Source organism: Hypanus sabinus, chromosome 5, assembly GCF_030144855.1.
Source record: "Hypanus sabinus isolate sHypSab1 chromosome 5, sHypSab1.hap1, whole genome shotgun sequence".
NCBI classification, from domain to species: domain Eukaryota; kingdom Metazoa; phylum Chordata; class Chondrichthyes; order Myliobatiformes; family Dasyatidae; genus Hypanus; species Hypanus sabinus.
The window spans coordinates 143014055-143031093 of NC_082710.1; the positions used below are offsets into that span (position 1 = coordinate 143014055).

A 17039-nucleotide genomic window follows, 5' to 3' on the forward strand; every position below is an offset into this window, starting at 1 on the left:
CTCTCTTCCCCCCCTCTCTCTTCCCCCCCTCTCTCTTCCCCCCCTCTCTCTACCCCCCCTCTCTCTTCCCCCCCTCTCTCTTCCCCCCCTCTCTCTTCCCCCCCTCTCTCTTCCCCCCCTCTCTCTTCCCCCCCTCTCTCTTCCCCCCCTCTCTCTTCCCCCCCTCTCTCTTCCCCCCCTCTCTCTTCCCCCCCTCTCTCTTCCCCCCCTCTCTCTTCCCCCCCTCTCTCTTCCCCCCCCACCCCCGGCCAGACGACGTTTATCGAGCAGAATAGACAATTGATGTTTTGGGCCGAGACCCTTCATTAGGATGGGAAAAGAAGTGGGGGCAGCCATCTCAATAAGAAAGTGAGCGGAGGAGAAGGAGTACAAGCTGGCAGGTGATAGTTGAGACCAGGTTGCAGTGGGAGGGGAAGGGGGGGATGAAATAAGAAGTGGTAAAAGGCTGAAGAAGAAAGAATCTAGCGGGAATAAATGGAAACCATAGAGAGCTGTTGGGTGAGGGTGGCAAAGGGGTTAGAGTTAAACAGAATGGGGAATGGAAATAAGGCCTATCACCCATCAGCTCTTGCTCCAGCCCTTCCCCACACCTCTTTATATTGGCTGTCTCCCTTCTCTCTTTCAGTCCAGTTGGTCTCAAATGTCAGCTGTTAATTTCCCTCCGCAGATGCTGCCTGACCTGTTGAGTTCCTCCAGCATTTTGTGTTTTTCCAGCCGTCGAGTGCACAGTTGCATTTATCCCATTTTACCATCCTTGTATTCCCAACAACTCTACCAGGCACGCAGACTTTACAGGGGGCAATTAACCTTCTGACCAACTTGTCTCCTGAGAGAGCAGATAAGACTCCAATTGCACTGCAGTTCACATCCCACCCCTTCAGTCTGGGGTGGGATGTGAACCTTCAACCTTTGAAATGTGTAGGTGTGTATGTCAGCCCTCAGAGGGCGTGTGGCATGCTTACCTTCATCACTGGGAGCAATGTGTATTAGAGTCAGGAAACCGTGTTATAGTTGCAAAAGTAAAGTTCACCTCGGCTGCACTTGGAGTATTGTGGTGTATTTCTAGTCATCTCACCACAGGGAAGGATTGGAGAGGGTGTGGAAGAGGGACACCAAGATGTTGCCTGGATTAGAGGGTATGAGCTGTCAGGAAGGACCGGACAACCTTGGGTTGTTTTCTCTGGAGCAGCGGAGCCTGAGAGCTGACTTGATGGAAGTTGAATGAAGTATGTGAGGCATGTATAGGGTAAACAAAATCTTTTACCCAGTGGGAAAATGTTGAATACTAGAGGGCACAGCTTTAAGGTAAAAGAAGGAAAGTTTAAAGGGGATGTGCGGGGGAAATTTTTTTATTCTCAGAATGGTGGGTGCTGGTGGTAGTGGTGGAAGTAGATACAATACTAGAACGTGGTACACAGAATAGACGTAGGGATTGGATCGATCACATGCAAGCAGAAGAGAGTATCATGTACAGCGTAGGTTTTGTGGGTTGAAAGGTCTGTTCCTGTGCTGATCTGTGTCCTTCAGACTTGGAGCAGCAAGGGCAGCCCTGAACTGTGGCAGAGGGAAAAGAGCAGGGGTTGTGACTAACCTGAGAGCTCCTCGGAGATCCAGCACCAGCGTAATGGGCTAAATTGCAGGCTCCTGTGTTGGAATCCGTCCATCCAGTAGGTGTGTATGTGAGTGTTACGACTTACAAAATGTCTAAAGCTGTGAGAAAATGATTCTTTTAATAAACGAGCATTATATTATTGAAATAAATTGGAGCATTCAGAACAGCTTAGGAATGGTACAAAGACTTAGTTAAATGTGACTTGGACGAAGTGAACTGGATGCCGTCCAATTCAGCATAGCTATAAGCAGCAGGCGCCAAGCACACAGCCTTGTTCCCTGCCTGTTTCCAGGGTCATGGCTGTGAGAGGGAAACGACTGCTAGTGGTCCTCTGAAGCTACCTTACAGGTTCTATATAAATGCAAATAGTCTAATTAGCAAACAAGCCAAGACTTTAGAACCCAATTTGAATCTAATGTCTATTTGTTATGTGCCATGTTGTATGCGTTGGGTGATCATGGTCTTTCCATGACCATAATTGCTCTTGGCAAATTTTTCTTCAGAAGTGGTTTGCAATTGCCTTCTTCTGGGCAGTGTCTTTACAAGACGGGTGACCCCAGTCATTACCAATACTCTTCAGAGATTGTCTGCCTGCCGTCAGTGATTGCACCAGCAGGACTTGTGATGTACTCCAGCTGCTCATACGACTGTCCACCACCATCTCCCATGGCTTCACGTGGCCCTGATCTGGGGTGGTCAGTGTGTGTGGGGGGGCAAGCAGGTACTATACCTTGCCCAAGGGTGACCTGCAGGCTAGTGGAGGGAAGGAGCGCCTTACACCTCCTTTGGTAGAGATGCATCTTCACCCCTCCACCCATTAGTATCAGAAATGGATTAATACCGTAAAACATTCCCGGTAACTTTACTCACTGATTTTGTGAAATACTTCAAACATATTGTGATGCTTATCATAGATAGGTCCACGTTTGCCACCAGTGTCCTTGCTGTTGATAACTGGTTTATTATTCTCACAGGTACTGAGGAACAGTGAAACGTTTCTTTGTGACATCTGGACAGATAATATAGTTGGGTATGGAATGGAGGTAGTACCAAAGGTACTAGCAGAGTGCAGATTATAGCATTACAGTTGGAGATGAAGTGTAGTGCAGCTAGACGATAAGGTTTATTAAGGTAGATTGCAAGATCAAGTGTTCATCTTTATCGTTATAGAGGTCAAGTTCAAGAATTTAATAACAGCGTGATAGAAGCTGCCCTTGGGTCTGGTGGCACATGCTCTCAGATTTCTATATCTTCTGTTCAATGGAAGAGGAGAAGAGAGAGAGAGAGTCACTGGGGTGGGCAGGGTCTTTGATTATGTGGGCTGGTTTGTGCGATGGACTGGGCTGAGCTCACAATTCTCGGCAATTTCCTGAGGTCACAGACAGCAGTTGCCACTCCAAGCAATGGTGTCTCTGGATAGGAGGCTTTCTGTGATGAACCTGTAAAAATTGGTGAAGGTTATTGGGGACATGCCAAATTTCCTTGGCCTTCTGAGGAAGTAGGGGTACTTCCTTGGCCATAGTGTCTACATGGTTTTGCCAGGACAATTTTTTGATGATTTTTACACCTAGGAATCTGGAGCTCTAAACCTTTGTATTGATATTGATGGGTTTGTACTCTGCTTCGCTTCCTGAAGTCAATGACCATCTTTTTTGTCTGTCATCAAGGTAAAGGCTGTTTTGATACGATGCCATTAGGCTCTCTGTCTCCCTTCTGTACTCTGTCCTGACATTGTTTGAGATCTGGACTACTTTGATGGTACCATCTGTGAACTTGTAGCTGGAATTGGAGTGGAATTGCTTTACTTCCATGCAGAGATCAAGGGTGAAGTTTTAATTGTTAACCAGGTGTTGACATAATTTGCAATGCAGGCACTTATTAACAATCCTTAATTGCCACTGAACAGAGTGGTTTAATGGATTATATAGTTGTGGGTCAGGAATCACATACAAACTGGATATAAACAGTGTAGGGAAGTGTATGGTCTGGTCTTGCTCTTTTGGCAGAAGGAATACAGGCATAGACTATTTTCTAAAAGGGAGTAAATTCAGAAATCAGAAGTGCAGATAGAATCCAGAATCCTACTGCAGGATTCCCTGGGGCTCCCATTAAGACGGTGGTGCATTTGTACTTACCAACCTCTCCGGAGCCAAGCAAAGGTGTTTTTTGTCTTTTTTAAACGTCTTTTTTCACGATCGTGAGACAATGTTGGACATTAAGGACTTCAAGAACAGCAGGTCTGCCTCTGACTTGGTACGGACCATGCTACTGCCTGCCACAGAAAGACATCGGGGTTGGTACAGTCTGACAGTGGGCGATTGTCTTGGGTGTTTCTCTTGTGATTGCAATATCCTTTTGGACGTTGGTAACGTAAAATAACACAAGTCCATTTCCCTTGTTTATTGGTGAGACAGATGTCAGGGGAGCTGTGTGGCCTTGGTTATAGGGAGGACTCGGCCTCAAGCTGCAGGCAGCAGTCCAGGAGAGGAGATGCCACTGGTGGTGTAATGAGGCTTCACACTGTGTTGGGCCGGGCCCCTCCCCTAAGTGCTGCGTTTGTGTTCGCTCGGAGGAAACTCTGGATTGCATGCACGCCTACATTCATTTGCGGTCTGCTGACAGCCACTTGTTCTTATTGATAACACCCAAGCACCATGTCAGTCAGTGTCTTAGGGTACTGTGTATATCCATATGCCTAATTTTCATTCAGCAAAGCATGAATACCCATAAATACAGTCAAACCACACAGCCTTCGCCCAGGGCCAAGGTGCAAAACATAGTGCCAACAGTCACACTTAGAACTGTGGAGGCTCATATAAGACAGCAGTAAATGTACAGTCCCACAAAAAAATAATATATATAAGTGTGTGTATGGTTGAATAAAAATTAGGCTTGAACTTGAACTAAAGCTTAACTTGCACTTTGAGTCAGTGGTAAGAAAGGCAAATGCAGTGTTAGCATTCATTCCAAGAGGACTAGAATATAAAAGCAAGGATGTAATGCTGAGGATTTATAAGGCCTGGGCCCAACCACGTTTGGAGTGCAGTGAGCAGTTTCTGGCCCCACATCTAAAAAAAGGATGTGCTGACATTGGAGAGGATCCAGAAGATATTCATGAGAATGAAAAGGTTTAAGTACAAGGATTATTTGATGGCTCTGGGTCTGCAATCACAGGAGTTTAGAAGAATGGGGTGGGGGAGGGGGATATCTCATTGAAACCTGCTGAATATTGTAAGACCTGATAGTGAATGTGAAAAGAATGTTTCCAATCGTGGGAGAGCCTCGGACCAGAGGGCACAGTTTCAGAATAGAATGATGTCACCTTAGAACAGAGATGAAGAGGAATTTCTTCATCCAGAGTGTGGTGAATCTAAGGAATTCAGTGCCACAGATGGTTGTGAAGGCCAAGTCATTGGATATATTGAAAGTGGAAGTTGATAGGTTCTTGATTAGTAGGGGCGTCAAAGGTTATGGAGAGAAGGAAGAAGAATGGGGTTGAGAGGGATAATAAATTAGCCAAGATCTAACGACAGAGCAGACACAATAAGGCAAATGACCTGACTCTGCTCCTATGTTTAATGGTCTTATGGATAAAGACAGTAGATTCCTTTCTTGATGATTATCAGTGAACCAGAAGGGTTTTCATGCCAATCCAGTAATTCTGTGTTCACCAGTTCCGATACCAGCTGCTGTGATGCGATTTGAACTTGCATCTGGATCAGAAGTCTGTGTGATTAGGTAATGCAGAAGTAGCAACTCAATGTGAAAGTGACTGACTGCTGAGCCTGCCTTCATTGAGCTTAGATGCAGGGAATTTTCTCCCTGTATCTAAAGTTGATAGCCCAGCTTAGATGGAGCTTGGATAACAGTGGGACTTCACTCCCTCAGCTGTAACAGGGATGTCCCAGTCTTCAGCTGTGTCCTTCGAAGAGTGGATTTTAAAAACTCGCTGGTTTGGACTCCATCTTCAGCAATGTAATAATGAGTGTTAACATCAGCTTGAGAAAGTAGCACCTCATCTTCTAACTTGGCACGTCACAGCCTCCCAGAACGAATGAGTCTATTTTCGTCACGTGCAGTGAAAAGCTTTTGTTTGTGTGCCATCCAGACAAATCGATCTGTCCATAAGACCATCAAGGTCATATAAAATGAAAAGCAATGACAGGATGCAGTTACAGAGACCGTGCAATGCAGGTACGCGATAGTTTGCTTGCTGGGGGGGGGGGGGGACGTTAATGTTTTACTTTGAACGGGTTAACAGGTTCGATGATTTATTTTGTTTAGTGGCTGTCTGTGGGGAAGACAAATCTTAGGGTTGTATAGTTCATACATACTCAAATGTACTTTGAATCCTTTTGAATCCAATAAGATGTAAGGTAGATCGAGAGATTGAGTTAATTTTGAATGTACAAATTCAACGTTATCAATAATTCCAGCCTTGTAGCTCATGTTTCCAACATTTTGTTCTCATTTCCTAGTATTCCAGATTTCATTCATCTCCTGGTTTGTTGTTTACCCCACTTTAACCCTTCCTCAGCCAACACCACTGCTACTCAATCATTTACTTCCTCCAAGTCTCCGTGCTGTCAGAATCAGAATCATATTTATTATCACTGTCGTGTGTTCTGAAATTTGTTGTTTGGTAGCAAAATTACTAAGTTGTATTTTTTTAAAAAAAGTGTAGAAGATGAATAATAAGGGTAGTATTCGTGGGCCGTTCAGAAATCTGATGGCAGAAGGGAAGAAGCTGTTCCTGAAGTGCACCCTCACCCTGTCCTGGAGAAGGGTCTTGACCAGAAACATCGACTGTTCCGTCATTTGCATCAAAGCTGCCCGGCTGTGCTGAGTCTGCCAGCATTTTGTTTGTGTTACTTGGGATTTCCAGCATTTCTTGTGTTTATGGTTTTTCGCTCTCCCTGTTTGTTTGTACTTCGAAGCCAAAACTTGTTCAGATTTATCGAACGTAGAACAGTACAACACTGTTATGGCCCACTTATTCTGAACTGACCAATTACATTTTTTAAAATCCACTCCACAATCAATAACTCTTTCATCCTGCACAGCCCATAATGCTCCATTTTTCTTACATCCATGTTCCTATATATCAGAATCTTAAAAATTTCCCTACTGTATCATTCACTACCGGCACCCACTCTGTACAAATCTTCCTCTGACACCTCCTGTAAACACCTGAACAAAGGTCATTGACCTCAAGCTGTTCTCTCTGTGGATGCTGCCTGACCTGCTGAGTAATTTTGTTTTCAGTTTTCCAACATTTGTAGTATTTTACTTCAGAGTTACTGGAAATGCTACACACTGCAATGACTGGATATGTCACAGCCACAGTCTTTGAACCTTGTCCCATTTGTCATAAGGGATTTTTCTTTGATGAACTATAAAACACACCAGCGATCCAGATTCAATTCCAGTAAGGAGCTTGTTCATTCTTCCCGTGTGGTTCCTCTGCGTGCTCCCATTTCTGCCTTCTGCATTCCAAAGACATGCGGCTTAGTAGGTTAATTGGTCACAGGAGCGACCTGGGCCCATTGCATCGCAGTGACCTGTCACCGTGCTGTATTTCCAAACAGTACTACTTTGTATGTGAGGGAGCTGGGGAGGTTTTGCAGAGGTGTGGCTTCTCTTGGGGAGGGAACACAATTCCGATTGGTACTGTGCTGGAAGGTAGAGCTGGGTCGAGGGACAGAGCCAAAATGGGTTTGTGTTGAAGTGTGCTCCTCTATATTTGCATTATACAGAGGGAGTGTTGCAGGAACAAGCCCCACCATTCACTAGATGTTTGCTTCACAGGCAGATTTAAACCCGTAATTTATGTGAAGAATAGAATAAAAGGTTCCTTATGTCTGGGCACTGATCAAAAGGAAGACTTAAAAATCTCTTTTCTAGTGGTGTGCCTCAGACAGAGAAATAATTGGATGAAGTCTATTAGCTGCTGTTGAGCTGGGATAGATGGTGACAATTTGTGCACAGTAAGCTCCCACAAACCAGTGTGGTTATGATTGGACAGTGACTTTACTGACCTAAGCTGCAGTATAAATCTTACATGGGGTTAACTCCCTTCCCAATATAGTTGTGGAATTTTTGTGTTGAATTCGAGCCTTGGACATTTTTACTGGGAACTGGCCAATATTCAACAGACACAGGATAAAGTACATGAACTCAATGTCATTTGAGGGATCTTCCTGTGCACGGTCTGGCTGCCACGTTTCCTGCGTTGTGACAATAGCCACACCATAAGAGGCTCATCAGCTGCAGAGCACCTTGAGTCGATCTGGAACTGTAAGTACGGGTTGGAGACTATCTTGTCAGTCAGAATTTCAGTCGGACGGAAACCTCCCAGTTAGAGCTACCGCGGACCTGCGGGAACACATTGGCTTTCCAGACCACTCCTCTGTCCCGCATTCAACCCGACTACATGGGCAGTGCCTGAGTCTCTGTGGCTGAAAGGAGATAGCCCCAGCACTCTGTCAGTAAATCTAAGGTTCCTCAAGACCTCCGCAGCCACAGGAGCTTGGAGGCGCCGTGGCTCGATCTTGTGACGGGACCTGGAGATGGGTGCTGGTGGTGAGAAGGTGGTCCTTCATGGCCGTTAGTCTGGACACCAAGCCAATGCTCATCTGATCAACAGGGAGGGGTCTGTGGTTAGGGTGCTGATCTCTGACCTCCCTATTGACACAGAGGCCTGTGCTAGCTCGCTGGGAGAGGGTGGGTAAGGTATTGAGTCAATGGTCTGACCCCCTTCCGTGATGCACAGCGGGTGAACAGGTCGTCCTCCTTTAGATTTTGTTCCCTTCCCCCTCTGGAGGAAGAGGTGGCCGTCTGAATCAGAGTAAGGGTTAATATTGCTGGCAGTTGTGAAAATTGTTCTGTTGCAGCAGCAGTATATTGCAATGCATAATAAAATAACTATAAAGTACAATAAGCGATATATATTAAATAAAAGAAAATTGAAGCAAGGAGTGCAAAAAGAGAGGGAAAATACTGAGGTAGTGTTCATGGGTTCATTTTCCACTTGGAAATCTGATGGTGGAGGGGAAGAAGCTGTTCCTGAAATGTTGAGTGTGTGTCTTCAGGCTCCTGTGCCTCCTCCTTGATGTTAGCAATGAGAAGAGGTTATGTCCTGGGTGATGGGGGTCCTTAATGATGGATGCTGCCTTTTTGAGGCATCACCCTTTGAAAGTGTCTGGGATGAGAGGTGACCTGATAGAGGTGTACTGTACAAGATGATGAGAGGCATTGATCGTGTGGATAGTCAGAGGCTTTTTTCCAGGGCTGAAATGGTTGCCACAAGAGGGTTTAGGTGCTGGTGAGTAGGTACAGAGGAGATGTCAGGGGTAAGTTTTTTTACTCAGAGTGGTGAGTGCATGGAATGGCCTGCCGGCAATGGTGGTGGAGGCAGATACAATAGGGTCTTTTAAAACACTTGGATATGTACATGGAGCTTAGAAAAATAGAGGGCTACAGGTAAGCCTAACAATTTCTAAGGTAGGGACATGTTTGGCACAACTTTCTGGGCTGATGGGCCTATATTGTGCTGTAGATTTTCTATGTTTCTATGATACTGGGAAGGCTAGTGCCCATGATGTAAATGGCAGAGTTTACAACTTGCAAAATAGAAAAGGACTTGTCCCGGTATTACAGTTATGGGAATGATTAAACACCTTAATCACTATTCTTGGCTTTTCTGGATTGGCAGCTGTGTTTCATGTTGTGCAGAAAAGCCTGTGATAGCATGGACAGCTTCTATACCCAGTGGCTTCTTTCCTCTTCCTTCCCAGTCCCAAAGAAGGATCAGCTGTTCATTCCTCTCCATGCACACTGCCCGACCTGCTGAGTTCCTCCAGCATTTTGCGTGTGTTACTCTATTCCATTCTTATCAGACTCTTGGTCTGACTTCTTGTACAATAAGATGGACTCAACTTTACAATCTGCCTTGCATCTTATTGTTTGTCTGCACTGCACTTTCTCCATAGCTGTAACACTTTACTCTGCACCATTATTGTTTTACCTTGTTCTACCTCAATGCACTGTGTAACGATTTGATCTGTATGAGGAGTACGCAAGACATGCTTTTCATTGTATCTTGGTACATGTGACAAAGTAAACCAATCCCAATAATGAAGTGGCTATAGAAACTCACGTCTTATGTATTTGCTACTGGGGGTGTACTCCCCTTCACATTGTAGACATTTGGCCAAACTCTGACCTACATCTGCTAATGTTCTTCACAATGGCACTATTCTGTTCCGGCCCGTGGGGAAACATTTTTATCAAGGTTAAGACTAGTACAGGCGGTGTTGTAGAAGAAGGTTATCAAGTTGTACAGCGGGATTTTGATCAGTTGGGTAAGTGGGCTGAGGAATGGCAAATGGAGTTTAATACCAGGATAGGATGTTGACAGTGAACTGCAGAGCCCTGTACAGTGTTGTAGAACAGAGGCCACTAGCAGTGCAAACGAGTGGTTCCCCTGGAGGTGGTGTCGCAGGTGGAATGATAAAGATGGTGTTTGGCACGTTGGTTGGTTTTCATTGGTCAGGCCACTAAGTATAGGAGTTGGGACTGACTGCATTGAACTTTCTCTGTAACACCTTGTTCTGCATTCTTTTATTGTTCTCCCTTGCACTGCCTCAAAGTATTGTTGTATTGAAATGGTCTGTATGGATGACATGCAAAACTGGTTTTTCACCATGCCTTGGTGCATGTGGCAATGATAAGCCAATTTACCAATTTGATGTTGCAGTTGGATAGGATGGTGCTGAGGCTGCATTAACAGGAGTATTGTGTAGTTTTCTTCACCCTGATGCTGTTAAGCTGGAAAGAGTGCAGGAAAAATTTGTGAGAACATTACCAGGACTTGAGGGCCGAAGTTATAGGGAGAGATTGGGCAGGCTAAGACTTTATTCTTTGGAGCGTAGGAGTCTGAGATATGATCTTAAGAGGGGGAAGGGACAGAACAAACACGATATTGCAGAGAGGTGGGAGAGGGCTGACATGTTCCCAAAAAGCCAGAATCCATCACTGAGGGCCCTCACCATCTGGAACATGAAGTTTTCTCATTACTACTATCAAGGAGGAGGTACAGAAGCCTGAAGACCCAAACTTAACATTCTGGGTACAGCTTCTTCCCCACCATCAGATTTCAGAATGGTTCATGATCCTTACCTTGCTAATCCTCTTTTCCACTGTTATTAACTTTTGTAACTTACAGTAATTTGTAATGCTTGCACTGTACTGCTGCCACAAAATGACAAAGTTCACAACTTGTGTCAGTGACAGTTAACCTGATTCTGAGTGTGTGGAGATTGTTCCTTTGACAATTATCTCAAATCTTCCCAACGCACCTGGTGGTTGCTTGAAGGACAAGTATGGTTGTCACGTAGGGAACATGGCCATTGATCTGTGCACAGCTGTGCTGCAGTGTGATTATAACAAGATGTTTTTTATTTGTTTTATGGTATAGATTGTGGGTTTAATGTTGGGCAGGGCATGTACAGTAAACACCAGGTCTTGGTAACTAACACTCGTTGGCAGGGAATGATAATCTGCTTTTTCATTGCCTGCTTTTGAAGGAAGATTATAAAAAGAAGAGATTCTGCAGATGCTGGAAATTCAGAGAAAGACACAAAGGAAGATTTCCTGTTCCCCCTTCAAGTTCCGCTTTACAAATGGCTGCATGTGTTAAATCGGCCTTTCTGTTAATCATTTCCCCCATGAAGTTCTCTGTAACCAGTACCACGTCACAAGAACCAATGCGAAACAAAGAAAATCACCAGTTCAGTTCAGCTCATCTTGGATGGTCTGATGAGATTATGGTGTTGAATCCTTTGTCAGCCCATTGACTATTCTTTTATTCCTTCAGGTATCAGGAGAACTACTGCTAAATAAACAGAACAGAAAACGTATTGAGCTGTTAGGCAAACGAGATAAAAAAATTTGGGAGTTGTCACATGGACATCCTTCAGCAGTTCTTAAAGGCACATCTTCAATGTGGGAATTGTAGTTGGAATCCCTTTGCAGTTCCGGAGAGGCTGCGGATACTGGGTGTTGTTCTAATCGGAGGAGAGAAGGGTAAGGGAAGATTTATCAGTGGTGTTCAAGCTGTTAAGGGATTTTGCTGGATCAAGGAGGAAGAGTATTTCCTCCGGCAGGAAGTTCAGTGGTCAGAGGACACTGGCTGGAGGAGGTCGCTGAGAGAACTAGAAGGGCCTTGTGTAAGAAAGCGGTATCACTAAGGACCCTCACCGTCCGGGACATATCCTATTCTCATTATTACCAATTGGGAAGGAGTGCAGGAGCCTAAAGACCCACACTCAATAGTTTAGGAACAGCTTCTTCCCCAACACCGTCAGATTTCTGAATGGTTCATGAACCCAACCTTGCTATTGCTCATTCCCATTATTTATTTATCTATCTATTTATTGTCTGATTGTAACTTGAAGTCGTTTTTATGTCTTGCACTGTTCTGCTGCCACAAAACAACATGTTTCATGACATACGTCGGTGATAATAAACTCTGATTCTGATTCTCTGTGGGTACTTGGTAGTTGGTGGACACTTTGTGTCTGAAGGACCTGTTTTAATGCTGTATGACTCTGGAACTTCACAGAGAAGGCCCAAGGGCAAAAATCGAGCGGTAAAGGGGAACTGCACGCATGCGGCAGACAAAGGAACAGGAACTGGGGTTAGGAGAAGGCCATGGAGGGGCAGAAACTGGCACAACGCTGAAGGCCTAAATGGCTGCGTCGGTCTGTGCTGTTGAATACTATAGTGAAACGTTTTGTGTCCACCACTGTCATAACCATTTGTGTCTGCCTGCTCTGTAGGTTAGTTCCACAGGTCAACAGCAAGATGCTTGGCGTCTATACACTCTTTCAGCTTCCATTTATTCTTGGGGTTGCTGCTTCAAGCCCTTACTCATTGCCCCTTGCAGTCGGAGTGGTGAAAGTGCTCCTTTTAAAAGGCCTAGATACAGTGAGCATGGAGAGGAAGTTTCCATAGTGTGAGAGGCTAGGATCAGACAGTACAGCCTCCGAATAGAGGGACGTCCTATTAGAACGGAAGTAATGAGGAATTTCTTTAGCCAGTGGGTGATAAACTGTGGAATTCATTGCAACAGATGGTTGTAGATGCCAAATCATTGGATGCAGTTAAAGCGGAAGTTGATAGGTTCTTGATTAGAAAGTGAGTCAAATGTTACAGGGAGAAAGCAGGAGAATGGGGTTGAGAGACAAAATAAATCTGCTATGATGCAATGATGGAGAAGACATGATGGGCTGAATAGCCTTAAAATGCTCATATGACTTATGTTTTGTGTCTTCCCTCACAGTAGTGTGGGCACTGGAACTGGAAGCATGGCGGACATGGAACTGACCCACCAACCGCTTCAGAGCCCCGGTGCCCGTCTGGGACAGCAGACCACTGGCATCAGCACCTTGGAACCAGGGCAGAAACCACCCAACTCTCCCTCTGGTAAACTCGTCCCTATCAAGGTTCAGATGCTGGATGACACCCAGGAGGTGCACGAAGTTCCGGTAAGGTTAAATACTCAAGCCCTCCCCTCAGGGAGTGGGACTCGTGTCCCTGTCCCTCCTCTTCATTGCCAAGTTGTGCCAAATTTTTCTTGATGCGTTGCTCTGTCCTGCTGCGTTGCGGAGCAGCCTGAAGCTGCCCCTTGTTGCTGGCTGCTTTCCGCGGGTCTTTGTGCGCTGTCTGTCTTGAAGAAGTGAGCGGTTGTGTGCGTTTCAGCTTGTCAACGAGACATATAAGCAGTGTTATCTGTGTTGCATCCCCAAGAAGACTTCTTGGAGTAGGGAGGTGAAGATGTGGATGCTAATTGGACCACAAGAAGTAGAACAGTGGAGCACCAGCCCCAGCCCCCCCAGCAGCTGCCCTATGGTTCATGTGTCAGTCTTCTGGAACCATTTTGATTTACTCTTGTGTTTTTGGTATTGGAGATACTGATCTCCTGCTGTGGTTAGTTGCAATCTATAATTGTCTTTTTTTTCCCCCCTAACATTGTTAGTGAGAATTGTCCATTCTCACTAACAATGGACAGTGAGATTGTCCATTGTTAGGCTGTAGGAGTCACAGTGTTCCTGGTTGCCCTTGAGGAGGTGGCTGGGAAGCTGTCCTCTTGAACCTTTGTAGTCCTTCTGGTGAAGGTGTGGTGGAGTAGGATTTCCATGAGACTTTCCAGCAAAGAGGGGGGAATGTTGATGTATTCCCTAGCCAGCATGGTGTGCAACTGGGAGGGGAGCCTGCAGTACTGCTGTCGTCCCTAGTGACAGAGGCTGTGGGTTTGGTCTGGACTAACTCAGAAATCTTTGCAATATTCTGCAGTGCACCTCTCCTCTTGGACTTCTGTACCCAAAGGTACTGGAGGCTCAGCAGCTGAGTGTATTCAAAACGGAGCTTGGAAGACTTTTGGTTATTCAGGGAATCTAGGAATATTTTGCATAAAAGTGGTGCTTATTGAGTGATGGAGCAAGAACATGGGCCAGTATCCTGCTACTTTAGTTTTACCAGAAGTGTTAGAAAATAAATAAGGTTTGTAAATGGCAGATAGACAGAGAGCAGCAGGGAAGGCTTGTGACAAAGCGCAGGTTAGAAGAGAATGAAATGGTGGGTTTTGTTGGTTAGTAGTAGATAGCAGATCTGGGGAAGACATAAATATGAGGAGATGAGTAAGGTGTGATGTTACCAGAAGAGATGATAGGATGGAGAACATGCTGGGACTGAGAATCACAAACTGGATTGGGTGCTCATCTGAAATTGGTGAATCTGATGATGATGAATCCAGTTCTCTACTTTCACTTCACAAAGTGATTCAAGTGCTTGCTTAGATATCTAAGGACCAAGTGCTGGTAAAGGGGGTTAATGTAGATAGCAGCTTCATGAACATATTGGACGTGGTCTGTGAGGGGCCATTCTCTGTGAGCATCTTGAAGAAGGGGCCATAGTTATTGGTGTTGGTTTATTAATGTCACATCTACAGAGGTACAGTGAAAAGCTGTTGGTACAGATCTATTCATTACAACAGGGCATTGGTGTAGAATAAGGTAAAACAATAACAATAAAGTGCAACAGCAATACAGAAAGTGTAGTGCTGGTAGACAAGGTGCAAGGCCATAACGAGGCAGGTTGTGAGTGGGAATCTTATCTTGTTGTATTGGGGAACCATTCAATAGTCTTTTAACTGTGGGCTAGAAGTTGTTGTTGAGCACTTTCAGGCCTTTGTATCTTTCTCCCAGTAGGAGAGGGGAGGAGAGAGAATATCCGGAGTTGGCGGGGTCTTTGATTATGCCACAAGCGGTGTAGACAGAGTCCATGGAGGGGAAGCTGGTTTCTGTAATTAAGTGATCATTTAAAAGTAAAGTACACAGGAAGTACTTGCAGAGGGAGGGAAGTGTCTGGAATTCTCTACCGTTTTCAAGGGTTATGAAGTTATGTATTTAAAGAAGTAGATAGAATGTAGAACTGCTTAAACTCGTGACTAATGACTAAATAAACGAATCCCTACTGCCTGCACGTTATACATATCCTCCATTCTCTACTCATATATGTACCTATCTGAAAGCCTCATTAACACCTCTGTTGTATCTGGCTATATCTCCACCTACCTACCACTCACTGTGTGGGAAAAACTTCCCCATTCATCTCCTTTGAACTTGCCCCTTCTCGCGCTCAGTGCATGCCTTCTAGTGTTAAGTGTTTTGATTCTGTGAAAAACATGGCCTTTAGAAGGCAAACACGAGGAAATCTGCAGAAGCTGGAAATTCAAGCATCACACACAAAATGCTGGTGGAACACAGCAGGCCAGACAGCATCTATAGGGAGAAGCACTGTCGACGTTTCGGGCCGGGACCCCTTCGTCTGTCCTGATGAAGGGAAAACAAAACTGAATGTAGCATAAGGTGCTACAGTTACAGAGGACGTGCAGTGCAGGTAGACAATAAGGTGCAAGGGCCACGATGAGGTAGACTGTGAGGTCTAAAGTCCATCAATCCGTTCGATATTTGGGTGAGGGGGCATCTGTGGAGTGTGAAGCATCACTAATGATTGCGGGGTCAGTGACGACCCATCACAGCAGTGGAGAGTGACTGGTTTCCCAGCTTGGACCTCCTGCTGTAGGCCCTTGAGCAAACCCTTAAACATGCTCCTTAACCTATCACACCACTCTAATCCCACCCTGAGCATCCTCTCCTTTCCCCCCCCCCCCCCATCAGCAGAAGATGCAAAAGTCTGAAAGCACGTAGAAACAGGTTCAAGGACCCTGCTGTCATAAGAAAAAGGAATGGTTCCCCAGTACAATAAGTTGGACTTCTGACCTCTAAATCTTGCAGCTTTACTGCACTTTCTCTGTAACTGTACTTTATTCTGCGTTCTGTTATTGTTTTACCCTTTTTTGCATTCTATTATTGTTTTATTTTTACTACCTCAAAGTATTGTAATGAATTGATCTGCAGTACAAGATTTTCACTGTATCTTGGTAAATTTCATAGTAAATTTGTTATCAAAGTACTATAAATATGCGATATGTTAACATATGCAACTTTGAGATTCATTTTCTTGTAGGCATTTACATGGGGAGGACAAAGAAATACAACAATAGAATTTTACTATTATTTACAATAGAAAAACTTTATATAGGCAAAGTACACGTGATGTTAATAACCCAATTTATACCGAAAAGCATGACTCCTCCAACAGCTGGTTTAGAAACAGAATTTAAAGATCTTTCATCTTGCAACCTGGGACTAATTGAAATCCCAGTAGTGATAAACCAGTGCAATGTAGCCCGCAGCCCTTGGCTAGACACAAGCTATTTATTACGTCTGGAATGTGCGGCAGAGAAGTGGGTGGTTGGGAAAACCTGTTCGGTAAGGTGGATGCCTGCATTCTACAATGGTTGGAGATAGGCTCCTGTTGGGAACACTGTGGAAAACCAGGAAGCTAGAAACTGTGGGGGAGAAGTTACTTGTTTGGAGAAATGAGGTTCAGGAGATGTGTTTATGGGGTTATTTCTCTGATGTAATGCCGGGACAGTAATCTCTGTGATACTAGATTAATCGTAGACCCTGAAGTGGGCAAGGTGGTGATAACAGTACTGGGAACTGTTTCTAGGTGCTTTTGAACTGGGATTTGTCCTGGGGCTCTTTAGCCGCTAGGGCAGTGCTGAAGGTTTATTGGCACTGAGGAAGTGCTGCAGCGTAGGCTGGATGTCTTCAGACTGAATAGTCGAACTGAAGCCCCAAATACACAATGCCACAGGAACAGCAGGTCAGGAGGGGAATGCCTCTATGGAGGGGAATAACAGCTGATGTTTCAGGCCGAGACTATTCATCGGGACTAGAAAGGAAGGGGGCAGATGCCAAGATAGGAAGGTGGTGGGAAGGCATACGAGCTGGCA

General features: G+C 44.9%; 1 protein-coding gene across 5 annotated transcripts in view; it reads left to right on the forward strand.

The window, feature by feature from the left end:
* farp1 (FERM, RhoGEF (ARHGEF) and pleckstrin domain protein 1 (chondrocyte-derived)) overlaps nt 1-17039 on the forward strand; it is a 236747-nt gene that overhangs the window by 15632 nt on the left and 204076 nt on the right. For 3 of the 5 annotated variants that reach the window (XM_059970478.1, XM_059970479.1, XM_059970480.1), the window contains exon 2: nt 12957-13161. In XM_059970478.1, the coding sequence (XP_059826461.1) occupies nt 12982-13161 (180 nt within the window). In that variant the 5' untranslated portion in view covers nt 12957-12981. The remainder of the gene's footprint in view (nt 1-12956; nt 13162-17039) is intronic. The other 2 variants (XM_059970481.1, XM_059970482.1) reach the window with 1 other exon arrangement.